Raw genomic sequence first — 27979 nt, forward strand, 5'->3', positions numbered from 1 at the left:
GGAAAAAGCTTGGGCATCCCAGGAGGGGTGCCGGGGGAGGAGGTCAGCAAGGCATGAGGGGTTGTTAAGGGCTTTGTATGTGGTGAGCAGTATTGTAACTGGGAGCCAGTGGAGGTTCTGAAGAAGCTGTTATATCATCTCTGGTCAGGTGTGTGAGCAGACAGGCAGTTCTGGAATCTGAAAATGACGTAATTTTTTAATCTAAATGATCTCTTAATTGAGTAGCAACGACATTCAAAGTATTATTCAGAGGGTCTGAATATTTAATGTATGTGAATGAGAGATTTTTGAATAAATTAGTAACGTTTTCTAAAAACTTGTTTTCACTTTGTCGTTATGGGTTATTGAGTGTAGATTGATGAAAACAAATGGCAATATTATCAGTTTAGAATTAAATCTACGACACAATAAAGTTAGCAAAAAGTGAACAGACATGAATACTTTCTGAAGCCACAGTTTACAGAAAACAGTTACTGTTTAAGGATTTGAAATGAACATTCCATTTAGTTTGCCGGCAGCTAAATTTTTAAATACACATTTATACGACTTGGGTCTAACAATGCTAACTAGCTGATTCGTTGCTTACCTGTTCAATGTAAGAACTGATATTGCATTGATTAAAGTGTATTACACCAGCCAAATAATCATGAACTTTTTGTTCTCTTGGCATTTACTTGTAGACAATGCAGGAGGACATACGTAAGTGCATCCACCGTCTGATTTCTGGGCAGCAGTGTCTCACACGGCTACAACGCCACCAGACCCCTGAGTGAGTGCTCAACACCACTAAGACATTAAAATGTGTTCAATTAAACGTGTTGCTTTTCAGTGGATGCCTTTTTCATGTGCATCAGGGGTTGCGATAAAAGACAAATTTCCATTTCTGAATATTGGGAATAGGCCACAGACTCTGTGTAAGAGTTTTTAAAGAGGTTTTCAGCTGAAAACATCATTCAGCACAAGGGCAGTACTTTTCACCTCAAAGCAGGGGGGAAGCATAGCATAGCGAAAGAACGATTCCGGTGTACATCAGCATTTTTCACAGGTTAGCAGCCTTGGTGATAAAATACAGATACAGAGCCGGGAGTTTCATTCATGCAGTGCTGCAGAAGCCCCAGCACTGAAATGTAAGTAGAGAATCTTCCAGAAGGGGCCGTGTACAAGCTATACCTCGAGGCTGGCTCAAATGGGATATTACATTCCGTGGCCTGCTTCCTGCATCGACACTTCTGCTCAGGAGTTAACCCTCCTGATGGTCACACGCATAAAGACCAGCCTCGCCTGGTTTGTGCATCGACACTTCTGCTCAGGAGTTAACCCTCCTGATGGTCACACGCATAAAGACCAGCCTCGCCTGGTTTGTGCATCGACACTTCTGCACAGGAGAGTTGCAGGTGGTGACTCATTGTGATGTGATTCACTCCATTCTGGGACAAAACCCTTATTCATAAATCAGCCAATCACACTCGGCGCTGTGCCCCCCAGCAGCACTGCGTTCCCAGAACCCCCCGGGAGAGCAGTGGCGTCCCAGCTGCACCAGGGCAATGAAGTATTACAAGGAGCACAAGGAATACTTTGCGCCATGAACAGAGAGCTCATAACGGCGCCGCTAACACCTGATCCAGAACCAAACTGAAGAGGAGACAGACGCTCCCAGCTGAAATGATGTTTGCAGGCTACTGCTGAAATATGTTAAAAGTCTAAATACGAAACCCAGCATCCAGGATTCATTTGACTGCAAGTCTTGTAGGTCAAAAAAATAATTTATAGTCGCTGGCTCAGTAGCAGACTAATTTATTGTACGGTGCTTATATTACCACAGAAATTAGTCCAAAGACCAATTCAATCAGGGCAATTTGTGTATTTAGGTTAAATATATGAATGAATATGCAACATAATTACAGTATTTTGGCTTCCCCCCAGTACCTAGAAGTGTGAATGTGATTGGTTAAGTATGAGACATGTTGTGATGTGTATGTGATTTGTTAAGTATGAAACATGTAGTGATGTGTGTGTATGTGATTGGTTAAGTATGCGACATTGTAGTGATGTGTGTGAATGTGATTGGTTGAGCATATGAACATGTGGTTTCTGAGGCCGACCAATGGTCAACTGCAGCAAGAGTTTCCTGACTGGATGTATTTGTTGTGTTTCATGCATGAACTGGGAATAATTTTACAGTTAAAGGTATAGACAGGTAAAAATAGCTGAATTTGACAGATAAAGACAGGTACCTTGGCTCTAATCACAGTGCAGTGCAGGGTGCTTGTTGCTCTTCCATATAGAAGACTGAACTCCAGGGTTCCTAAAGATGCTGAAACAGATTCATATTAACATTAAAAGTGATAACATTAGAAAGCAGAAGTTTGCATAAGGCATAAACCATGTCATGCCCTGCATATGCAATAATTTATACCATGGCTTGGATAAATACTCAATTCTGATTGGTTGAAAGTCATACTTTATATTCCTGTATAGTCATGGTATTTCTGTAAATAGGCAGGGTCATCCAGGTAAATTTGTGGACTAGGACGCTGGCAGCTCTGACCTGCTCTGAGCTTTCCCGTGGCTCCCGCGATGCTGCCTCTAGCGTGGACACTTTCAGAGCGTTATAAAGTTCAGCACTGCTTTTTAACATACGCTGAGGACAGCTGTGCAGATCAGGGGATCAGGAAGTTTCCCCAAGCATGTCGTAACAGTAAGACTGCCTTGAAGCATCTCTACGAGACATTTGCTCATTTTATGTAGCGCATGAAATTAAAAAAATCATCCTGGGACTAGTCGTGAGATTCCAAGTATTGTGTGTGTTAAATGCCTTTCAGCCTGACAGAGGACAAAATGTTAAATGTACCTAAAACTTTGTCCCATACCCTACCACAAATCAGGGTTTTTTTCAGACATGAGCAGTTTTTGAAAAGTGATATTATGTTCTCCTGCTTCTGCAAATTAATTTGTGTTGATTGAGACACTGCCTCAGTAAATTGGGTAGCCTATTGCTTAATTTCAATTACTGTTGAAGATGAAAGTGGCATTTTTTCAACACAAACTTATTAATGTCTTTTTGATTCCATATTGGAAACACACCTGAAACATTAACTGAAGTGAAGGCTTTAGAAGTAACTCTATAGAAAAATTCTCCTCAAGTTGCTATCAGGAAACTCACCCTAGTTTGTTTGAATAAGTACAACACAATGCATTGCTTTAATGCACAGGAAAGGTAGACAAAAATACCAAAATTTTCTTCTCCATTAGGCAGAATGTGCTTTGGATCAAGGGGTGTCCCAGACAAATGTCACAACACACTCTAAGATAATTCTCTGGCTTTATCTTTGACAGCGTGTGAAAATGTCACTGTTGGAAGGTTTCTTCCGGGGGTTATCATTTCTCCGGAGCATCCACTTTTTTTTCCAATAAATAGACTTACTGTTGTCGTCACTGTCACAGCTGTCAATCTCCACCGATGTGTCGACGCCGCCGCCCGCGGCTCCCGGCAGCATGGGGGACGGCAGGCCGCCGCCCCCTATGGCCGAGGCCCCGCCCCCCGGACTGAGGGCTGATGGGAAACCCACTGGGTTCGGGGAGAGAGACTCGCTGGCCGCGGCGGGGGGGGACAACCGGGGGAAGTAGGCGGAGATCTGCCTGATCGGCCGGATCGGTCCGGGGCAGACGTCGATGGCCATGTGTTCCTGGATAGAGATGGCGAGTTTTTTCCCTTTGCGTACCGTCATAGAGCTGAGGTACAGAGAGAAATTGGGGCGACATTAGCACTTAGCATTATGCATTTATTGACATTGGGCGACATTAGCTTAGGCGCGGTTGTCTGGTAGTAGGAGGGTTGACGGTTCGATCTCCTGCTCTGGGTGTGTCGAAGCAAGACACCCAGAAACCACCCCTAATTGCTCCGAACGAGCTGATTGGTACCTTGCATGGCAGCCAGATGCTGTTGGCATGTGTGTGTGTGTACGTGTGTGTGTGTGTGTGTGTGTGTGTGTATGTGTGTATGTGTGTGTGTGTGAATGTGTGTGTGTGTGGGTGTGTGTGTGTGTGTGTGTGTGTGAAGGGGCAAATGAGAGGTATCAATTGTAAAGCACTTTGGATGAAAGCCCTATAAATGCAGTCCATTTACCAGAAAGAGCGTTTAAATGGTAAATGGTTTAAAGAGTAATTGCCCTCACTGGGCCTCACTGGGCCTCATTCATCAATATTTTCGGAAATCCGTGGGATCAGAAATGTGGGATCGGAAACGCGCTAACAACGTTCGCAGTATTCATGAAAGACGCGAAGACACAGCTTTTTTTCATATCCATGTGTGTATGTTGATAAATACTAAGTAATTGTAAATCAAAGCCGCGTGCACAAAATTTGGTGAAAAAAAGAAAAAACCGTCTCTGAAGCGTTCTGTTAATGGAAGCATAACAAGCCAAAACATACACCGATCAGCCAAAACATTAAAACCACCTGCTGAAACCAGTTCACGATTAAAAATGCTTTAAACTGTATGAACTTGTCTATAAACACTTATCAGTGCATGTTTTTATTATTTAAATGTATTGGTACGTACATGATTAAGATCACGTCTATCTTAACAAATGCGTCAGGACCAATAAAATAAATAAAAAATAAAAATAAAAAAAAGACCCGCCATATTTAAAAATGCACGTGTTCCTTTCCGACATAAGTTTCACCACATGCAGCACCATGTAATTCCAACGGAGGGAAGAAGGGTGAAACTGATGTAGAATTAGATGCCATGCATTTTAAAATATAGTGGGTGGTCATTATTTCTTGTTAAATATGAAACATTCTACAGGTCCTGGAGCATACACGTCATCATGAACACCAGTACATAGGAAGATATTTAAATAACAAAACAGTGCACACATAACCCCCCTCCCAATACGCTTACAAGACTTCCATTTTCATTTAAAAATTAAACTTTTGAATGCAATTCACTTATGATTATCTGCTTATATAAGTACGCATATCATGTAATGAAATATTAAGTGTTTATAGACAAGTGTAGACCGTTTAAAGCATTTTTAACAATGAAAAACTGGTTTGGTTGGCTGATCGGTGTATTTTATTTCCGTAGTGTAAGCAGTGAATTGTCAGAGCAGTGGAAGACTAAAGCCTGGCAAAATAGCCTGGCTGTTGTAAACTCAAGTAACAGGCACTATGCCACAGGTAAAAAGAAAATGGTTTCACATTTGGCACTTTCTCCTTCCGACAGGGAAACACAGTTCACATCAACCGTGTAACTTGGAACTTGAAGTCGCCGTTATAGTTCGTCGTTTCGTAGGCGTAGTAGGCTACGCCATGTCCCATACATGTTTTTTGGAATTTATATTCAACTCCACTCAAGCATGAATTAATCAGGATTACCGGAATGAAACATCACCCATTTTAATGCTGAATCCTGTTGCGTTTTTATATGATAGGGCGGCCTGTAGCGTAGTAGTTAAGGTAAATGACTGGAACGCGCAAGGTCGGTGGTTCTAATCCCGGTATAGCCACAATAAGATACGCACAGCCGTTGGGCCCTTGAGGAAGGCCCTTGCTCCTGGGGAGGAATGTCTCCTGCTTAGTCTAATCAACTGTACGTCGCTCTTTATAAGAGCGTCTGCCAATGCCAATAATGTAATGATATGAATAATTATACTATCCAATCGTCATATTAAAAGAATTTAGCCACTCTAGATAAAATAAATATTATATCAATATATACTAATAAATTATTAATGAATGGAATAATTAAATAACAAAACACGCTTTATAACCGTGCTCTTTAATTTCCGCGCACAATACGAACAGTTGAGACCACTCGTGAAGTTTGTTCGGCTCCTACGAAAAAACTGACATCCGAAAACTTTGATAAATCCCACATTATTTGTGGAAATGCATTTCTGCTGGATTTACGCCGAAATTCGCCTCACGCTTGATAAATGAGGCCCACTGTTTCTGCCTGGTTTTGCCTGCTATGCAATAACATTTGCATATCTTATTCTCTAACCAATCAGGTGCTGTTTCGTATTGATCCAAAACAGCTGGCTTGCTGACTTTGAGAACAAGCCCTTAAATTAAACGGACAAATTTGTGGCCATCAACAAAACTGTATATCTGATTATCTATATATGACACGTGAAATAATGTTGAAATAATGGCATGGATTAAAAGGTTTCACTATAAAGTAGCATACAAAAACAGTTTGATCTGGGGTGCAATTACCCTTTAAGGTGTGAAACTGACGTCAAGGGGATAAATGAGAAGAACCTAGTGCTACTAGAGGGAGAGACAGGTCCCCAGGGCCAACTGGCCATAAAATGTCTACAAAAAGGAAGTACAACCCAATGCATTTTATGGTATATTATATCAAACAATGAAATTTAAACTTACTGGTGTCTATACCTTCTTGGTGATCCCACAGATTTATATTACTGTGAGTAATGCTTATGTTCTGCACTTCTGTACGCCAGTCTGGATAAGAGGTTCTGCTCAGGGACTGTGGTCTGCTTCTGTGTCTGTGATATAATCTAAGAGAGGTGGGGCTAGTTTGTCTGTGACTGCTATAATCTAAGAGAGGTGGGATTAGTGTGTCTGTGAGTGATATAATCTAAGAGAGGTGGGGTTACTGTGTCTGTGGGTGCTATAATCTAAGAGAGGTGGGGTTAGTGTGTCTGTGAGTGCTATAATCTAAGAGAGGTGGGGTTAGTGTGTCTGTGACTGCTATAATCTAAGAGAGGTGGGGTTAGTGTGTCTGTGACTGCTATAATGTAAGAGAGGTGGGGTTAGTGTGTCTGTGACTGCTATAATCTATGAGAGGTGGGGTTAGTGTGGCTGTGACTGCTATAATCTAAGAGAGGTGGGGTTAGTGTGTCTGTGAGTGCTATAATCTATGAGAGATGGGGTTAGTGTGTCTGTGACTACTATAATCTAAGAGAGGTGGAGTTAGTCTGGCTGTGACTGCTATAATCTAAGAAAGGGGGGGTTAGTGTGTCTGTAACTGCTATAATCTAAGAGAGGTGGGAGTAGTGTGGCTGTGACTGCTATAATCTAAGAGAGGTGTGGTTAGTGTGTCTGTGACTGCTATAATCTAAGAGAGGTGGGGTTAGTGTGTCTGTGAGTGCTATAATCTAAGAGAGGTGGGATTAGTGTGTCTGTGACTGCTATAATCTAAGAGAGGTGGGGATAGAGGTGGGGATAGGGTGTCTGTTAGTGATGTAACATAAGAGAGGTGGGGGCTAGTGTATCTTTGACTTCCCTAATCTAAGAGAGGTAGAGGTTAGTGTGTCTGCGACTGCTATAATCTAAGAGAGGGTAGAGGCTAAACCGTGTCTTGTATTTGTAATAAATTTGATAAACAAATAACAATCATGCAGCTGCCAGCAACAGTTATCTTGCAAACGAAATGCCTTTAGACACCAAAACAGAATTAACTCTACCAGAACACTGGCTAAAGGTGTCAACCAGCAAGATCACTTTGTCACTAATAACATAATCATTTAAAAGCACTAAGAAATGGTTGCATTTTTATATAAACCCAACACAAAATAACGCTACTTTGTATGCACTGTAAAAAAATATATTTTATAGGAATGAACCGATAGTGCAGCAATATTCCTCAATATGCTGTATTTTTGCCATATTTTTTTGCATATGAAGTAGTATTCTGGCTCCAAAATGCCAACACAAAATGGAAACACAAATTATACAAGATGAAATTGCAATTGCAATACCATATGAGGAAAAAACACACACATGTATGTATAGAATATGTACTTAGTGATAAATATGTAGCTCAATGCTAGTCAACCTAGTCCTCTGGATTGGGCCACAAGTTCTCATTTATATTACACCTTATATTCTCTCTTGCCTTACACATGGAACCTGATCCATCTCTGGCAGTCTCCCGCAGACATATCCTGGAATGCATGCATTGCATTCAGGAGACTTATCTGATCATGGTAAATGGTAAATGGTAAATGGTAGCCATTTATATAGCGCCTTTATCCAAAGCACTGTACAATTGATGCTTCTCATTCACCCATTCATACACACACACACACCAATGGCGATTGGCTGCCATGCAAGGCCCCAACCAGCTCTTCTGGAGCATTTTCAGGTTTGGTGTCTTGCTCAGGGACACTTCGACACACCCAGGGCGGGATCGAACCGGCAACCCTCCGACTGCCAGACGACTGCTCTTACCACCTGAGCCAATGTCACCCCGTGGATCATGTGGACAGTGGTCATATACCTTCCACCCCCATGAGGAAAATAACGCCTCTGTAGGGTAAGGAGGGAGGAAAAGTGACATCATCCTTGGACGGGCGTCAAACCGCTCTGTGAGGGCACGGGTGTGGTGAAATGCCACAGTGTCCCACATGATTACCAATGTTTGCACTTTTCACCGCACATGCCCCTTTCCTGGGACAAGCCTTCCATTGAGGTCATCCAGCAATGAAATGGGGTGCTCGGCTCCCCTCTGACCAGGACCATCCACTACTGCTCTTTGTCCAATGATAATGTAAGATGTACAGACATCCTACATGCACATATATCTCCTTTACACACTTCCTCTCGAAGGGACGCTATGCAGCAGCTTCATTGTGACCTGGACTCTAGTAATGACTGTCAAACTTACATTGTCTCAAGACCATTACATTTTATTATTATTAGAATTTCAATATGTTTCAACATGCTATTATGATGTAAATGTCAAATTACTGTTTAACTCTGTGTTGTTTTGTGTTGTTAAACGCAGGTTTAAGACTTTTGAAAACAGTATGTTAACAAGTGCTGTAGACTTTTACTGGCAGTTGTGTTTGAGTAAAAAAATAATTCATGCATTTTGGTGTTGTTATAGAATGCATTTTGTGCAAAAGCAGCAATTAAAAATGATCCACAGTTTATTCCACATAGACTGCTGTTGTGCTCCCTGTGTTTTTTAAAAAGCATACTCAGCATCAGGACATGGGTATAACCAATTGTAAAAAAAACTGTAACATGGTGTGTGTGTGAGTCTTATCAAGGGGGGTTGTTTGTGTGTGTGTGTGTGTGTGTGTGTGTGTGTGTGTGTGTGTGTGTGTTGAGGTGGTTGATTATGTGTGCATATTGGAGGTGGAGGGGTTATGTGCAAGGGGGAGGGATGATTATGTGTTTGAGGCGGGTGGGACTGTTCATTTCATTTGTGTACTTTAATGCAAGTTCACTTGTGCAAACAAAGTATATTGTATATATATATATGTGTGTATGAAAGAGAGGGCAATAGAGAGAGGGGGGGAGATAGAGAAAGATAAAGAGTGATAGGGAGGGAGACAGAAGGAGGGAGAGTGAGAAGGTGGGAGATAGAGAAAGAGAGAGGGAGGGTGATAAGGAAGAGAAGGGAAATGGAGAAGGAAAGGGAGGGAGAGAGAGAGAGGGTGGGAGGGCAAGATAGAGGGGATTAACATTATGTAAATCCTACAGGCAGAAAAGTACTCTCACTTATGACAGCCTTGTGTGAAAGGTATATTAACGATGTCAGCATGGTGCATTTTATAGCAGTTGGATAGTGCTTTGTGGTGTGGCTTCATATTAATATGTAAAGATGATGATGGAAAAGGGCCATTTCAGCTCTCTCCCACAGTTCAGGCAGGCATGGCTTGTGCCCTGATCTCAGGGCTGCTACGGCAGGCTGTCTCAGTGGAGAGGGCTGCTGTAGAGCAAAACTGTCCTGCAGATTAACACGCCACAATTTTCCACATGCAAAATGTTTCAGCTGTTTTCTTGGTGAAAAGACCAGTCTGTGTAGTGATACCACACACACACACACGCACACACACATACAGACACACACACACGTGCACAAGCACACGCACACACACACACACACACACACACAGAAACAGACATGCACACAGACACACACATACACACGCACACACAGACACACATGCACACACACATACGGACACACACACACAGACGAGCATCTGCACAGACACACACACATACAAACACATGCACACATGCGTACAGACACACATGCACATATAGACAGACACATAGACACACATACACATATATACATATATAACATATAACATATAAGCGTAGTGGTTAAGGTACGTGACTGGGAACCGCAAGGTCGGTGGTTCGATCCCCGGTGTAGCCACAATAAGATCCACACAGCCATTGGGCCCTTGAGCAAGGCCCTTAACCCTGCATTGCTTCAGGGGAGGATTGTCTCCTGCTTAATCTAATCAACTATACTTCGCTCTAGATAGACACACTTGCACATAGACAAGCATCCCCACAGACACACACACGCACACACACACACACAGACATGCACACACATACGCAGACACACACACGCACACACGCAGACAAGCATCCGCACACACACATACACAGACATGCACACACGCAGACACGCACACACACAGACAGACACACACACGCACTGCCTGCACCCTCTTGCACTCTCAGGCTTGCCTGATGTGAATTCTGAAAAGGAAGTATTGAAGCACGGCTCCAATGTCACCTCAGACTAATCCTGGGAATAAATTGTGAGGTTTGGCCTTCCACTCCATAACAAAGAGAAGAGAACAGACTGTGAGGCCTTGTAATTTGAGTTTTATTCACCAATGGCAAAGTGTTGCAATGCCAAGCAGTACAGTATCGACGTGCCGCATAATTAAGACTCATTTTTTGTTTCTGACTTGTGAGCTCTCAGCAGGGCCTGAGGCATATCAGCCTGATGCTTTGCTGGGCTTCCAGAGCTTGAGCCTACTTACAGGAAATGGTGACTGACATGGGGTCTTCACTCTTGGTATACAGTATTTAAACTGTGAATTCTTCACTGTACATGCATTACATTACATTAATGGCATTTGGCAGACGCTCTTATCCAGATGATTGATTACAGTTGATTAGACTAAGCAGGAGACAATCCTCCCCTGGAGCAATGCAGGGTTAAAGGCCTTGCTCAAGGGCCCAACGGCTGTGCGGATCTTATTGTGGCTACACTGGGATTCGAACCCCCAACCTTGCCTGTCCCAGTCATTTACCTTAACCACTATGCTACAGGCCGCCCTTGCAGATATGCACGGGCCAACCAGGCACGTACGTGGGAGTCTTTATAAAGGAATGCCTATTCCAGTACATGAGAAAGCAGAAAACACTTTCCTATGCCATATAGTGGGCTGAGAAGAGGTTGATTGATCGATTATTTTGTTGAGAGGACATAACATGAAGAAGAAGAAAATAATAATCAAATTAAGAAATATGAACAGAGATAGTGCAGGCTGGGGCTAGAAACCCAGAAGGGGTTAAAGTATATGGCACCTCACCCTCATCAATAATAATAAAGAAAAAAATCCATCAACAAATTTCCATTTCAGTTTTTATTTATCTTTTTATTGATTTATCCATCTGTCCACCTGTTATCTAACCAGCTTATTCTGGTCAGGGCCACGGGTGTGCTGGACCATATCCCAGCATGCATTGTGGCAAGAGGCAAGAAAACAGCCCGGACAGACCACCAATCCATCACAGGGCACACACATTCACTCATTTCTATGGTTAATTTAGACTCTCCAATTAACCCCTTAAGTATCACCCCTTTTCTGACATACCCAAAATAAAATACTTACTAATCTTGAACCCTTTTGACTATAGGCATATTCCTGGTCTCTTCTGAAAGGTAACCCTTTAGAGCAGAGTCAGAATTATTCCAAATATTAATGAAACAAAGTTAAAGAAGCTCACAGTGAAATTGGGAGAAAAAAAATCTCACTGAAAAGATTTTCTGTTTTTGACTGGATATAGATTATTGTAGCTGTGGCTTGTATGCTTAGAAACACAATGGAGCCAAGACACAACACTGGACAATATCACCAAAAATTAGAATTCTGCATTTTTGTCTAGGAAATTTCCCAAAAGGACATTTGGAGACTCCAAAAGGACACATGGAAACTAAATGATATTATGGGTCTTATGCAGTGTAAAATGCCGCATTTTGCTTTCTAAACTTTACAACACTTTTTATTCTGAAAAAAAGTGTTTGCACTTCCCCCCTGCCTGTCACCCTCCCCTACCTCTCTGTCCCAAACGCCCTCTCCTTGCAGCTATCTTCAGACAATCAAGAAGATCATAAAAAATAAGTACAATGCAATAATACCATCTTGTATACTAATATATTCATTGAAGTACATTGAATTAAGTTTTTGTCAAATACCCAACCCCCATGAACAAACACCATTCCATAATTTCACTACACCATTTATTATTCAAAAGCTGCCTGGCTCCTTATTTATAACCATACTGAATAATAAAATATTTAGAGAATGTATTTAGATGCTCACCGATATGAAATTGGGTCACATCACTAAAAATGCCCTCTATTGTGTTGTCTTGAGTCTTCCTCAGAAAATCACTAATAACAAAGTCCTTTATTTAGACGTAGGCAAAACATTTTTTTTGTTGTAAAATGTCAACCATTTTTGGCATAAAATCTCAAGAACTGTTGCAAATGTAACAGTGTGTATTGAAAATGCTAGTTTCGTTACGCAGGCAAAATAAATGCAGTATTTTATGCAAGCCTAACAACTTATACACCATTGGAAACGTGATGTCATTAGCTAAAATGCTTTTTAGCTGCCAGTTCAATATCATGCCTGTAGTCGGCTCTTTCACGAGCTGAATTACACTGAATTTTCTTACAGACAGATCAGGGTAATGTATCTTCTCTGTGACTAAATTGCAAAATACTGATCAGAGATGGTTCTCCTTGGGAGTGTACAAGATGGCCTATACAAAATAGCATTTCTAAGTGTTTTTGTAGAAGAATACAACAGTGAAACGGACAGGAATGATAATTCCTCCAAATAAATTAAACAATGGACATTCTATCAACGTTTCTCTAAGTTAGCACATTTTTACAATGAGAAACTATTATGCATTTGGTGAACTTAATTCTTACTTTAGCATTACTTATTTTTTAAATAAAATTACAATAATATTGTTGATAATAGTAACAACTATTACAACATGTTGGTTTTAAATATCCATCTTGGGACCTGACATGTGGCATCCCGTTTAAAAATCTTTGTGAAAAATTGGATGTTTATTTTCCATGAAACCGATCCATCTACTGGCTACAGCTTAAAATGTTTTTTAATTGAATAGAGAAATGATGTCCAGAAATATTTTTTCTATTTTTCCAGTAGCCTACCTCAGAACACATGACACATTGTGGACATTCTTCATCTTGAACTGTGATACACGCGAAAGCATATTTTATGTATATTTCTTCATATTTCTGTTGTTTTGTTGTTTTGCCCTTAGTTTTCCCATGCCATGTCGGTTTTTGTTGAGGTTAGCCATTCGTTTTGCCATGTTACGGTAAATTACCAAAATACGGAAATGAAAGTCTCACTGCAATGTTGTGTGTTTTGATTGACACAAGCCTTCTTGGGCAATCACTTTTACCTGGTTAAATAAAGATTAAATTAAAAAAAATTTAAAAATATAAATTCACATTTTCTTTGATTTCTCAGATTGCAAGCTCATCTATTGCATATGATTTTGAAGTCCCTTTTGTTATATTTATGGCTGTGTAAAGACAGGGTATCTGGCTAGTAGCATTTTTCGATAGTAATGCAATTTTTGCCAATTGCTTACACACTAAAAGTGAATAGATACTTTGTTCATGAATGAAATCTCTTGCAATCATTCGGAAAACACACCTGAAATTAGCTACACCCACACACACACATGAAAATGTTTAAAGATTTTTCCGATTGCTTACACACTAAAATTGAATGCTTAGACATACCTTAAAACCTTAACTTTTGTAACCATGCATTAAACAAAGGCACCAAAAGTACAAACACACCTTCTGCTTTGCACTTTGTTTGCAATTCTGCAACATACTTCTTGTAAAACACTACACACTGTTTCTTACATTAGACACTTTGTTCAAGAATGAAATCTCTTGCAATAATTGGGAAATCACACCTGAACTTGGCAACCCCCACACACACACACGAAAACACGTATGCACTAATTGAACACCAATCAGTCTGAGCCTTAGCACTACAAATAGACCTCAGGTAAGGTAACCTCTTTTGTGAGAACTTGGAGGCAATGAGATATGGAGGCAGTGAGAGCAAGCGGCAGAGGAAGAGGTAGAGGAAGAGAGAGGATTTGGAGGAGTACAAAGATAAGAACAGAGAAGGGGACCAGGCAATGTATGATGTATGGAGATGTATTTCTGACAATAGTAGGGCCTCTTTGGTGGACCGTGTCATAAATCATGATGAGGGAGGCCGGGCAGAGAGTCCAGCCACAGTAACATCCATAATACAGACATTTAGACTGGAGAACTGGTATGTCTTCAACTTTCTACACTAGACTGTACCTATGTAATTGTTGCACATCATTCTGCATCACAGTACAATACAAGGTAGTCCTACAGTGATCAAAAAATAGGTATAGTGCTGTGAAGAACATTCCATGATATGAACCGTGTCAGTATATCGACACTCTGCCACATATTGCGTCAACACCAACTTACACAGAAACGGCTTTACAGGGCTCCATTTGAGAGAAACTGCGTTAGAGTCAAAGAGCTTCGCTATGCGCAAGTAAGTGTCACTACTATACTCTAATACAGGAATGGCAGTAGATTGTGTCCTTCTGGCTCTGCATAGATACATTCAGACAGAGCAGTATGTGGCCGAGGCAGGTGCCATTTTGGGCGGCCATATTTGTTGCCTTGGCCAGGGATGACATTGCTTCCTAACAGAAGGCACCCCATCCCTTACAATCCCTTAAAATACTATGTCATTATTTTCGGTTCCGTGAGTTCACAGTAACATATTGTATTGATTACTGTACTGTAATTATACTTTTCTTTTTTTGTTGTTGTAAAAACCTGCAATGGCAAAAAAAATAATAATAAGCTGTATATATTTTTCTCTGAAGCCTTTCTATTTTTGTGTTCATTGAAATGTGAGTAGAAGTACTGTCCTGGAACGATCTTTCACAGAAGCTTGTATGAGAAAATGTAAAAGGTATACAAAGTACTAAAGACAGCAGTGTTTTGTATAAAGTACATCAATGTGTTGTTGCTAATTAGACAATTTTTAAAATAACCATCAGTGTAGCCGTTTCCTAGATATGGGGCCATCGCCATCATTGATCAATCTGACAGCCTAGTGTTGTCTTTTGCTAGCTCACTTTACATTGGATGTCGACAGTTTTCACTCATAGATTAAGCAACGATCCTCTGGTTTAGTTGTAATCAGCTCATTTTTAGCTAGCTAGCTAAATTACAGACTGTGATGATGTAGGTACCCTAATAGCCGGCCACTTTATATTTGTATGGAGTTAAATAAGAAAAACAAGCAGAACTACATTTTCATTAAATTCAATTCACTACATGGGAATGAATGCGTGCGTCAACCATCGAGAAATTAACCTTGGCGATTATCTAACTTTGACGCTGCCATCAAATGTGACACGATGGCTACTGTGGAGCCGCTGTCATTAATTACAATGGATTTGTTCCCTCAGCGTCCGGTAGCTGAGGCCGATTGTTGGCGTTGATGGCTGTGGTGGAGCCATGCCCTTAGAAGACGAGCTTTTCGATTTTGAAAGAGAAATACCTTACAGTTTTGAACCGGAATTTACAGAGGAAGAATTGCGTGAGCGAGAGAGACAAGGGGTCCAGGAAGGCATCTTACCAATGAGTAAATAAATATTGAGCTATTAAGTTTTATCAAAATCTTGGTTGTGGTTACTTCTTCCAATTAATCCTTCTACTGCTGCAGAATAAGTTGGTAAGTACTGCAGGGTGTAGCAAGGGTTCGATCAAAGTTATTATTGGCAGTGATGTAAACTCTGTTATTATTGGCAGTGATGTGAACTCTGTTATTATTGGCAGTGATGTAAACTCTGTTATTATGGGCAGTGATGTAAACTCTGTTATTAGGGGCAGTGATGTAAACTCTGTTATTATGGGCAGTGATGTAAACTCTGTTATTATGGGCAGTGATGTAAACTCTGTTATTATGGGCAGGGATGTAAACTCCGTTATTATTGGCAGTGATGTGAACTCTGTTATTATGGGCAGTGATGTAAACTCTGTTATTATGGGCAGTGATGTAAACTCCGTTATTATTGGCAGTGATGTGAACTCTGTTATTATTGGCAGCGATGTAAACTCTGTTATTATGGGCAGTGATGTAAACTCTGTTATTATGGGCAGTGATGTAAACTCTGTTATTATGGGCAGGGATGTAAACTCCGTTATTATTGGCAGTGACGTAAACTCTGTTATTATGGGCAGTGATGTAAACTCTGTTATTATGGGCAGTGATGTAAACTCTGTTATTATGGGCAGGGATGTAAACTCCGTTATTATTGGCAGTGACGTAAACTCTGTTATTATGGGCAGTGATGTAAACTCTGTTATTAGGGGCAGTGATGTAAACTCTGTTATTATGGGCAGTGATGTAAACTCTGTTATTATTGGCAGTGATGTAAACTCTGTTATTATGGGCAGTGATGTAAACTCTGTTATTATTGCCAGCGATGTAAACTCTGTTATTATGGGCAGTGATGTAAACTCTGTTATTATGGGCAGTGATGTAAACTCTGTTATTATTGGCAGTGATGTAAACTCTGTTATTAGGGGCAGTGATGTAAACTCTGTTATTAGGGGCAGTGATGTAAACTCTGTTATTATGGGCAGTGATGTAAACTCTGTTATTAGGGGCAGTGATGTAAACTCTGTTATTAGGGGCAGTGATGTAAACTCTGTTATTATGGGCAGTGATGTAAACTCTGTTATTATTGGCAGTGATGTAAACTCTGTTATTATGGGCAGTGATGTAAACTCTGTTATTATTGCCAGCGATGTAAACTCTGTTATTATGGGCAGTGATGTAAACTCTGTTATTATTGCCAGCGATGTAAACTCTGTTATTATGGGCAGTGATGTAAACTCTGTGTTCAGTTGCCCATGTTCCTCTGCTGTCTGTCTCTCTCACTCACGCAATTCTTCCTCTGTAAAAAAACTTCCTCAGTTCAAAATTGTAAGGTTGTATTTCTTCGTCAAAATGGAAAAGCTTGTCCTCTAACTCGGTGAAGTCAGAACTGTCCGTCATATCGCTCAGGCTAGCCGAGGTAAATTCCCTGATATTTGTATGCCAACGTTAAGGTATTTAGCGTGTCATGTGATCTTCTGGATGGGTGGATCCAAAAAACAGTCTCTGCTTTCAAGGGTGGAGTTACTATCTGGGAAACACAGGCTGTCACTGGACGTGTTTGGTTTGGGAAGTTCTGCGCCCATTTTTGGGAAATGGCTATATTAATGGTGATAAAAAAAAAAAAAGCTGAAATAAAAGCGTGTCAGTGCTCCTTTAAGTCTTCTGCTGTAGACTATCTATTTAGAGGTTTGATGCATTGTGTGTTCAGAGATGTTCTTCTGCATTGAAGAATGCCTGGTTATTTTCATTACTGTCACCATTCTCTCATTAACAAGGCCTTTCTCCCCAAAGAACTGCTGCTCACTGGATGTTTTTTAGTTTTTCTGCAAACTCTAGAGACTGTTGTGTGTGAAAAACCCAGGAGATCAGCAAGTTCTCATTCATTCATTCATTCATTCATTCATTATCCTAACCCACTTATCCTGACCAGGGTCACAGGGGGGCTGGAGCCTATCCCAGCATACATTGAGCGAAAGGCAGGAATACACCCTGGACAGGTCGCCAGTCCATCGCAGGGCACACACACCATTCACTCACACACTCATACCTATGGGCAATTTAGACTCTCCAATCAGCCTAACCTGCATGTCTTTGGACTGTGGGAGGAAACCGGAGTACCCGGAGGAAACCCACGCAAACACCGGGAGAACATCCAAACTCCGCACAGAGAGGCCCCGGCCGATGGGGATTCAAACCCAGGACCTCCTTGCTGTGAGGCGGCAGTGCTACCCACTGCACCATCCGTGCCGCCTCAGCAAGTTCTGAGATATTCAATTCAACCTGTCTGCCACCAACAATCATTCCACAGTCAAAGTCACTTAGATAAAAAAATGTTCCCCATTCGGATGGTTGATGTGAACATTACCTGAAGCTCCTGACTGTATCTACATGATTTTATGTATTGCACTGCTGCCACACGATTGGCTGATTAGATAATTGCATGAATAAGTGTGTGTACAGGTGTTCCTGATAAAGTGCTCAGTGAGTGTAATGTTGTTGAGTGTAATGCAGTATGGTGTAGTGTATGTAATTAAGTGTAAGGTATGACAAGGTGATGTAATGTAGTGTAATGTAGCATTGTGTAGTGTAATTTGATTTAATGTAGCATAGTGTAATGTAGTGTAATGTACTGTAGTATAATGTAGTGTAGTGTAGTGTAGTGTAATGTTGTGTAGTGTAGTAGTTCTAATCCCGGTGTAGCCACAATAAGATCCACACAGCCATTGGGCCCTTGAGCAAGGCCCTTAACCCTGCATTGCTTCAAGGGAGGATTGTGTCCTGCTTCGCATAATAAACTGTACGTCGCTCTGGATAAGAGTGTCTGCCAAATGCCAATAATGTAATGTAATGTAATGTAATGTAATGTAGTGTAGTGTAGTGTAGTGTCATTCAGTGTAGTGCAATGTAGTGTGGTGTAGTGTAATTTAGTGTAATATAGTGTAGTGTAATGTAGTGCAGTGTAGTGCAGTGTAGTGTAGTGTAATTTAGTGTAGTGTAGTGTAATGTAGTGTAATGTAGTGTACTGTAGTTTAGTGTAATATAGTGTAGTGTGATGTAGTGCAGTGTAGTTTAATGTAGTGCAGTGCAGTGTAGTGTAATGTAGTGTAATGTAGTGTAGTGTAATGCAGCATTGTGTAATGTAGTGTAATGCAGCATTATGTAATGTAGTGTGGTGTAGTGTAATGTAATGTAGTGCGATGTAGTGTACTGTAGTGCAGTGTAATGTAGTGTAATGTAGTGTAGTGTAGTGAAGTGTAATGTAGTGTAGTGTGGTTATATGTAATGTAGTGTAGTGTCATGTATTGTAATGTAGCATTGTGTAATGTAGTGTAATGTAGCATTGTCTAATGTAGTGCAATGTAGTGTAGTGTAGTGTAATGTATTGTAGTGTATTGTAGTGTAGTGTGTATTGTGTAATGTAGTGTAATGTAGTGTAGTGTAGTGTAATGTAGCATTGTATAGTGTAATGTGATTTAATGTAGCATAGTGTAATGTAATGTAGTGTAGTTCAAGGTAGTCTGGTATAATCTAATATAATGTTGTATAATGTAATGTAGTGAAATATTGCTTAATGGAATGTATTGTCATCTGTGGTATAATATAGTGTAGTCCACTGTAGTGTAATGCAATGTTGTGTAATGTGTTTTAGTGTAATGTTGTCTGGTATTATGTAATGTAGTGTAGTCTACTGTAGTGTAATGTGGTGTCATGTAGTGTAATGGTTCTATTGATTGCTGGGATATGCAGGCTGTTTCCACTAACAGGAGTTAGCATGCGTGAACGGCGGGTTTGCACTGTACTGGTGCACTTTAGCTCAAGGTGCTAACCTCCGCTCCTTCAACAAACATCCCACTGCAGACGTGAGCAACACTTAAAAAACCAAATACTCTGCAAGTCTCTCGAGGCGAAAGGCGACCTCGGGAAAGGACTAGGGGACAGAAACAAACAATTGCTCCATTATTTCAGCCCAGGAGACTCTGCCACTTTGTTCTGTGGGAGAGAGGATGTGATGCTTATCTCAAAGCATTATTGTACCGTGGAGCTAAAATTATTTTTCAAACAAAACCTTTAGAATTGGGGGTGTCCTGTGACGGCTCTCCCCACGATTAAGAGAGGGGGGAGAAGAGCCTTGGTGAAAGGAGAGAGAGACGGAGGAAGACAATCTCTCTAACTTGTCTGTGGCTGGATTCTGCCGCTCCTGCTGAGGCTGGAGATCTCTAGCCTCGGGGACTGCAACTCCCACACACTTCTGTGGGATAATGCTGTCAGACCGCAGACCTTCAGCGCGCTGAAGCCGCAGCATTAATGAAACGGGGGAGGAAGCAGGAGCAGGAGCGCGGCAGCCCTGCCCAAAGACAAACGGCAAGGACAACAAATGTGATGAGACTTGTCAGTTAGTGTGCGGCACGGCTGAAACCAGCACGCTGCTTTACACCAGCAGTGTGGGCACGACTGAAACCAGCACGCTGCGTTACACCAGCAGTGTGGGTACGGCTGAAACCAGCACGCTGCGTTACACCAGCAGTGTGGGTACGGCTGAAACCAGCACGCTGCGTTACACCAGCAGTGTGGGTACGGCTGAAACCAGCACGCTGCGTTACACCAGCACTGTGGGCACGGCTGAAACCAGCACGCTGCGTTACACCAGCACTGTGGGCACGGCTGAAACCAGCACGCTGCGTTACACCAGCAGTGGCACACACGGTGGGGATGGGTGAAAAGTGGGAGAGCAGACCACGAGCTTGCATTTGAATTTGCATTTGCATTTGACTCCGTTTACCTCCCAAGCACATCCTCACACAGTAGAGCATCAAACATAATGTGAGAAAACAACGCTGTTAACTGCAGAACATGTATCCCCTTGGTTGACTCTCTATCCTGCTCTTTCTCTCTATCCCCCCTCTCTCTCCCTCTCCTCTCCCTCTCTCTCTCCCTCCCCTCTCTCCCTCTCTCTCTCCCTTTCTCTCTCTCTCCCTCTCTTTCTCCCACCTCCCACTCTCTCTCTCCCACCTCGCTTACTCTCTCTCTCTCCCTCTGTCCTGCTCTCTCCCTCTCTCTCCCTTTCTCCTGCTCTCTCCCTTTCCCTTTCTTTCTCTTGGATTACTGTCAATTAATGAAATGCATAATGTCAGTCACCTTGTCAGTTAATCAAATTGTCAGTCAGTCAGAAATTGATGGACGGGTCAGTCAGTTGGCTAGGATTGTTTGACAGACAGCGAGCTGTGACAGAAACAACACCGTGACAACCCTGAATCAGCACATGCATCCACATCTTTCTCTACTTTTCCGAACGTGTTGCTCCACTCCACTCTGGCTGTAAACAAAGCCAAAAGCCCCAGTGGTTAGAACAGGAGAGAGAGAGGGAGAGAGAGAGAGAGAGAGAGAGAGAGAGAGGCTACAGGCTACATTCCCGGAGCTTCACTGTAACAGCTGTTAGATATGCTACACAAACAGCAGGATGAGCTGAAGAGAGCGATACAGAGGGGGGGGGGGGGGAGGGAAACATAGAGCCAGGCTGTGAGCTGAAGGGAAATGTGGGAGAAACATACATGTACAAACATACATGTACAAACATCTGCACAGATAGTAAAGCAGCAAGCGTGCACATGAGAGGCACCAGACAGGAGGAAATGTCATTTAGAGACTAAACCATAAAGTACTATTTAAACCATAAAGAGTCATTGCTTACCTTGGTGATAGCGTGAGTGCGAAAACTCCTTCATAAACGCGCAAATCCCAGAGCAAGGGGTCTGGACTAACAGGTGGTGAAAAAAGACAGAGATAGAGAGTGGAAGGCAGGGGGAGGGAGGGAGAGAGGGAGCAAGGGAGGGAGGGAGAGAGGGGGGTGACAGAGGGAGAAGGTATTAAGTATTCATTAAAAAATCTAAGGCACTAATATTGCAAAGTTGAAATGAAAGAAAGAGGGAGGGAGGGGATAGGATGTGGATAGAAAAGAGGATGGAAGAATGGATCGTTTGACTACTAAAGAAAAAGAAATTGAAGGAGTAAGCGAGAGTGATTTCTCCTGGAGAATCCCTTACATGTGCATGTGTGTGTGTGTGTGTGTGTGTGTGTTTCCAGTCTCTCTCTCTCTCCCTCTCTCTCTCTGTTTGTCTCTTTTCTCTCCCTCTCTCTATCTCTCTCTTTGTCTCTTTTCTCTCTCTCCCTTTCTCACTCTTTCTCTTCCCTCTCTCTCACGCACACATACAGACTTCTATGCAGTTTAATTTTTTTTTCATATCCTTGTGGTCTATGAGCATTAACGGCCACTATGAGCATTAACGGCCACTGTGCTGGTGTTAATGAACTGTACTGTCCAATCAGGGTGCAAGTAGTTAATCCCTCTGAACTGCCCCTTCCCCATCTCTGTCTCTCAGCACACTCTGGCTCTATCCAGCCCCCTCCTCATCTCTCTTTCTCTGTATAATTAGAGTCTAATGACACCTCTGTCAGTGATAGACAGAGCCTTCTCTCTCTCTCTCTCTCTCTCTCTCTCTCTCTCTCTCTCTCTCTCTCACTATTGTCTTTCTGCCTCCCTCGGTATGGTCCTCTCTGTATCCGTGTCCCTGTCAGTCGGAGCTGACTGTCAGCTGAAACTGACAGGCGCAGTAATGTGGGGAATGCTGTTGCGAGAGGGATCTTGCGGTTTCCCTTGTTAAAATTTCTCCCGCTCCTCTTTCATCTTCCCTCTCTCTCACACACCCCCCCTTATACCTCCTGTTATTTCCTCCATCCCTCCCCACTGCACTCGGAGTTCAGCCTTTTTTTCCTGTGGCAATGGTTTGTTGTACAACAACAGATGTTAAGCAGTAATTTCCTGTGATAACAATACCTTCTATTATCCGAGAGAAGCGCATTGACAGCCTGTCGGTAGTGTGGTGGAATGAGACGATCTTAACCAGACTCTGGACAGTATGTGTGCAGTGCAGACTCTGGACAGTGTGCATGTGAGTCTGTTAGTCTGTGTGAGTGTGTGAGTGTGTGACTCTGTGTGAGTGTGTGAGTCTGTGTGAGTGTGTGTATACTCCTGTGTCAGTGTGTGACTCTGAGGGAGTGTGTGTATATTCCTGTGTGAGTGTGTGACTCTGTGTGAGTGTGTGTATACCCCTGTGTGAGTGTGTGACTCTGTGTGAGTGTGTGTATACCCCTGTGTGAGGAGACATGGCTCCATCATGTAACTGTGTCGGCAGTGATATTCCGGCATGTCGGGGCCATCCCCGTGAGAGGGGCCAGGGGCCAGAGAAGGGGCAGGGGGCAGAGAGGGGTCAGGGGCCAGAGAGGGGGCAGGGGGCAGAGAGGGGTGTGAGCTGAATGATAAGTCCGGCCACTGTGTGAGTCCAACCTGCACCCAGCAGGAGAGGGCCCCATGCCCTCTCATGGCTGAATGTGTGTGTGTGTGTGTGTGTGTGTGTGTAAGGCTGTGTTCAAACAGCTGAGTGTGTGTGTGTGTGTGTGTGTGTGTGTGTTTGTAAGGCTGTGTTCAAACAGCTGACTGTGTGTGTGTAAGGCTGTGTTCAAACAGCTGAGTGTGTGTGTGTGTGTGTGTGTGTGTGTGTGTGTGATATTAATGATTCTGAAAAGTTCTGCATGGAGAAATGGTCAGAAATGCCTCAAATGTGTTCTCTAACCTTATCACAAAATATAGGAAAAGGGTCATGGTGGTCATCTTTGCCTTGGGTGTCTGCACAAAGTATTACACCAGGGGTGCCAATAATTGTGAAACCTGTTTTTGGGGAAATACATTTTTTATTTGAAAAATGTTAGGCTCTGTTTTGTTCCATTGAATCATTAATAAACACTTACTTACTTACTTTACACATGTGTTGTTTATTATATGCAACCTATTTTCTCAATTTTTATTAGAGATAAAATAATTCTGCAGCCCAAGGTAAGTGCCCCCCCCTCTATCTTTTTAGAAGATTTTTTATACTGCTTCTCTGATATTCTGCTTCGCTCATATTAGATGTCCATAATTTGATACCTAATTTACCAAGAGATCTATTACCTGCATCTAGGCGAGATAAAAGAGAAGGAACATGACTGAGTGAAACAGCATGAGAAACAGATCTGTCTATATCAGCGAGAGCACATCTTCAGGAAAGCAGAAAAGAGCAGAAAGAAGTGGAAGAATTGCATTATATTCTCTTCACACTGTATAAACATCGAAAATCACCTGCACCCTCAAAATGAAACAGTTTTCATCATGTTTGCATTTTGCCAACAGGTGGCATTGAGAAAAGGCGTAGATCAAGTTTTAATATGCATAAAATTGGACCCAAGCTTCTGGTTCCATAACTCATTAGGAACAATTATGACAAATTATTACACCAGATGAATTGCTTAAACAAATACAGGAGTCCTACTGAGGTGTAAATGGATTCACGGAGGCTCCCCTTCGGAGCTGTGACAATAAGCAGGAGGAACGCACGTGAGGGAGGGGTTGAGGAAGGGAGAAGCAGAAGACGGGAGGATGTTGCTGTTGGAGTGGCTCTGCCTGGCGTACAGTGCGCTGTTCAGTGCGCTGTTCTTGCTTTCGCTCTGTGGAAGTTTCCCGGCTGAAGCGGTGAGCTGTGGGCATCGGGAAGGGGAATGTGGTCTGGCGAGTGACGCTATGAGCCCAGCCACCCGTCAGGTTCAGTGCTGCAGAAACACACAGGAACACGCATCACGCACACAACCACAAAACTGATAAATCTCAATGGCCCCCTTTGAAATTCTGAAGACTGGTTGCTAGGCAACAGGGGGAGTATTCGTTCCATGAGTGCTGGTGGTGGTGGTGGGGGGGGGGGGGGGGGGTTGGTGCTTAAACAGGAAGAAATCATGGCAAGAAATTTGGGGAATTAACAAATTTGGACTTCCCCATGAAAATCTTGTCCATGTTTAAGAATCAGCATTATTTTTTGTGCTGTTGGAATTTTTACCACATGGTATGTTGTATATTTCTGTACGTGTGTCAGAATTATACAACATATTGTATGGCTAATTCTTACATTTAATCTGACAGACCACATCGTCAAACGTGTGCATGAGATATTACATACTGTTATGCCCATCCATAATTCATCAGCCAATCAATTTATCAACCCTGGCATGGCAGTCCATCAATATCAGAAGTGAACATGCATGAGAGAGAGAGAGGGGGGGGGAGACAGACAGAGAGAGAGAGAGAGAGAGAGAGAGAGAGAGAGAGAGAGAGAGAGATTAGATTAGATTTGTATGTCCCCTTTATTTAAAACATTGCAAAGGGTATTTAATTTAATTTAATAAATACACAATTCAAACAATCACAATGTTTCTAAAATATATTTTAAAAAAGGATAAAACACCAAAAAAAGAGAACCAAATAAAAATGCACAATAAAACCAATCAATTACAATAAACCAAACAAAAAAGCAGACCTCCAATTAAGACAAGCATAATTCAACAATACAACAAATTAAAAAAACACAATAAAACAACCACAGTAAAATCGAGCGAGAGAGAGAGAGAGAGAGAGAGAGAGAGAGAGAGAGAGAGAGAGAGAGAGAGAGAGAGAGAGAGAGAGAGAGAGAGATTTTATGAGAGAGAGAGTATTTATGTTCAATATACGTGTTATTCAATCTTCAACTCCTGGGCTCACCCTAAACAACACAGAAGTTAAATTTCTGCTCAGTGCAGATGACCTGGTACTGCGGTCACCACAGCACAGGGGCTACAGCAGCATCTGGACCTGCTGGGCCTGGGCCTTGGCAGTCAATTTGACCAAGACAAAAATTATGATCTTCCAAAATAAGCCTGAGTCTCAGGAAAGCAGATACTTATTTACTCTAGCACCACCCTAGAACACACACTAAGCTATGGTAGTCATAGCTTGGACTAAAGACCAGTGCGTCAGGGAGCTTTGGCCTGAAAATTCAATAAAACATTCCCCTCAGAATCTGGTCAATAATCTTTGACACTGTCATCCTGTCTATTATGCTGTATGGGAGTGAAATATGAGGTCCACTCAGTCAGCAAGACTGCGCCAGATGGGAGAAGCATCCAGCGGAACCCCTACATGCAGAATTCTGTAAAAACATATTACAAGTACACAGACATGCCCCTAACTGGGCAGATTTCAGATTCTCATTCAAATTCAGAAAAGGGAATTACATTTTATCGGCCATCTAAAAATGAGTCCAACAAACTCCTTACAATTCATGGCACTCAAAACCCAAAATACACTGAATAGTTATCAGGCCCTAAACAGAGCATATACACACTGGCAGAGTACCTTTTCTCTGTCAGAGATACTCAGTGACCACACGCTTGCAATTGAAAAAGGCAGATACAAAAATTCATGGTTACCAAAAGAAGAGCGAATATGTGGTCACTGTAAGGAAGGAGAGATAGAAACAGAGATGCCCTTCCCCCTAATGTGAACAAAATATTTACAAATCAGAAAAATATTTTTACACAAACTGTAAATATCCCTAAATATAAATATATATAAATAACTGAATCAAAAGAAGAGAAATGTGCAATGCTCTTAGGAGAAGGACCGACAACACTATTGCGGTCTGGTGCATTTCAACCTGTACATACTTATTAATTTGTTATTGTTGTGGCTGTTGTTACTGCTATTATTATTGTTATATATTGTTCAATGTACCAGAATAATTTTTATTTTCATATTATTGTATAAGTAACTGCAAGTTAATGCAGTTATGTTAATACATATATGTATGCTTTGGCAATAACTATGTGTAAACAATTCACTTTCTAAACAACTTAGAACAGATCACCTTTCTTATCATGACCACCCAATTTTTACATGAGCAAAGGTATTGGAACAGGTGACTGACAGGTGTTTCTTGTTGCCCAGATGTGTGAGGTGAAATCGATCGAACTTGGAATGTCCTGAAAAAGAAAGAAACCTCTGTCGTACTGAGCAACAGACATCGAACAGGTTGACCAAGGAAAACAACAGCAGTTGATGACAGAAACATTGTGAGAGCTGTGAAGAAAAACCCAAATTTCAGTGACATCACAAACAATTTCCACAGGGCAGGGGTACTGTTTCACATTCTTAGACAGGAGCAACATAGAATCTATACCACAAAATGCAAACCACTCATCAATAGTAAGATTCGGAAGGCAAGATTACAATTTGCTTCTGGAGTGGAATCACTAATTCATCACTTTATTGATGGTATAACTCATGATGGTAGCAGCAGGATGAATTCAGAAGTCTACAAAAACATTCTGTCTGGCAATTTACAGAGAAATGCATCCAAACTAATTGGGAGGAACTTAATTATGAAGACAATGACCCAAAGCACACTGCCAGCAATAAAGGACTTCATTAGGGAGAAAACGTGGAAGGTTTTTGACTGGCCAAGTGAATCACCGGACCCGATTGAGCATGCATTTCACCTCCTGAAGAGGAGATTGAATGGAAAAACCCCCCGAAACAAACAAGAATTGAAAGAGGCTGCAGTAAAACCCAGGAACAGCATCACAAAAAAGGAATGCAACAGTTTGGTGGTCTCAATGGGTCGCAGGCTTGATGCAGTTAATGCAAGCAAGAGATATCATACCAAATATTAAGTGTTATTTACTTTCTTTTACTTAAATACCTAAATACCTTTTACTTAAATGTCCTAATACTTTTTCTAACCTAAAAATTGGTCTGATACCAAAGGCTCTAGGTTCTAAGTAGTTTAACACATCTAGGTGTAGAAACCAGAAAATAAAAGCAGAACTTCTGAATTATCTTGTTTTGTGTTCATCTTATATACACTCACCAAGCACATTATTAGGACTTATTTTTTACACTTCTGCTGCTGTAGTCTATCCACTTACAGTTATGATGCACTGTATGTTCAGAGATGCTCTTCTCCATACCACTGTTGTAATGTGTGGTTATGTGCATTGCTGTCACCTTCCTGTCAGCTTTGACCAGTCTGGCCCTTCTCCTCTGATCTCGCTCATTACCAAGGCATTTCTGTCTGCAGAACTGCTGCTCCCCGACTCCCCTACCACCCTCCCCCACTCCCCTACCACCCTCCTCCCCTCCACTACCACCCTTCTCCCCTCCACTACCACCCTCCTCCCCTACCACCCTCCCCCACTCCACTACCACCCTCCCCTCCTCCACTACCACCCTCCCCTCCTCCACTACCACCCTCCCCCACTCCCCTACCACCCTCCTCCCCTACCACCCTCCCCGACTCCCCTACCACCCTCCCCCACTCCACTAC

At 42.0% G+C, this 27979-nt stretch overlaps 1 protein-coding gene across 1 annotated transcript in view; it reads right to left on the reverse strand.

Annotated features, from left to right (window-relative positions):
- Nucleotides 1-22214, reverse strand: part of LOC133115405 (double C2-like domain-containing protein alpha) — a 55056-nt gene extending 32842 nt beyond the window's left edge. The window contains exons 1-4 of the mRNA XM_061225304.1: nucleotides 21800-22214; nucleotides 21448-21513; nucleotides 3425-3732; nucleotides 2235-2314 (exon numbers count right to left, since the gene is read on the reverse strand). Of these exons, the coding sequence (XP_061081288.1) occupies nucleotides 2235-2314; nucleotides 3425-3732; nucleotides 21448-21513; nucleotides 21800-21807 (462 nt within the window). The 5' untranslated portion in view covers nucleotides 21808-22214. The remainder of the gene's footprint in view (nucleotides 1-2234; nucleotides 2315-3424; nucleotides 3733-21447; nucleotides 21514-21799) is intronic.
- Between the last annotated feature and the right edge of the window lie 5765 nt (nucleotides 22215-27979).

This window comes from Conger conger, chromosome 16 (genome assembly GCF_963514075.1).
Source record: "Conger conger chromosome 16, fConCon1.1, whole genome shotgun sequence".
In the NCBI taxonomy this organism is placed as follows: domain Eukaryota; kingdom Metazoa; phylum Chordata; class Actinopteri; order Anguilliformes; family Congridae; genus Conger; species Conger conger.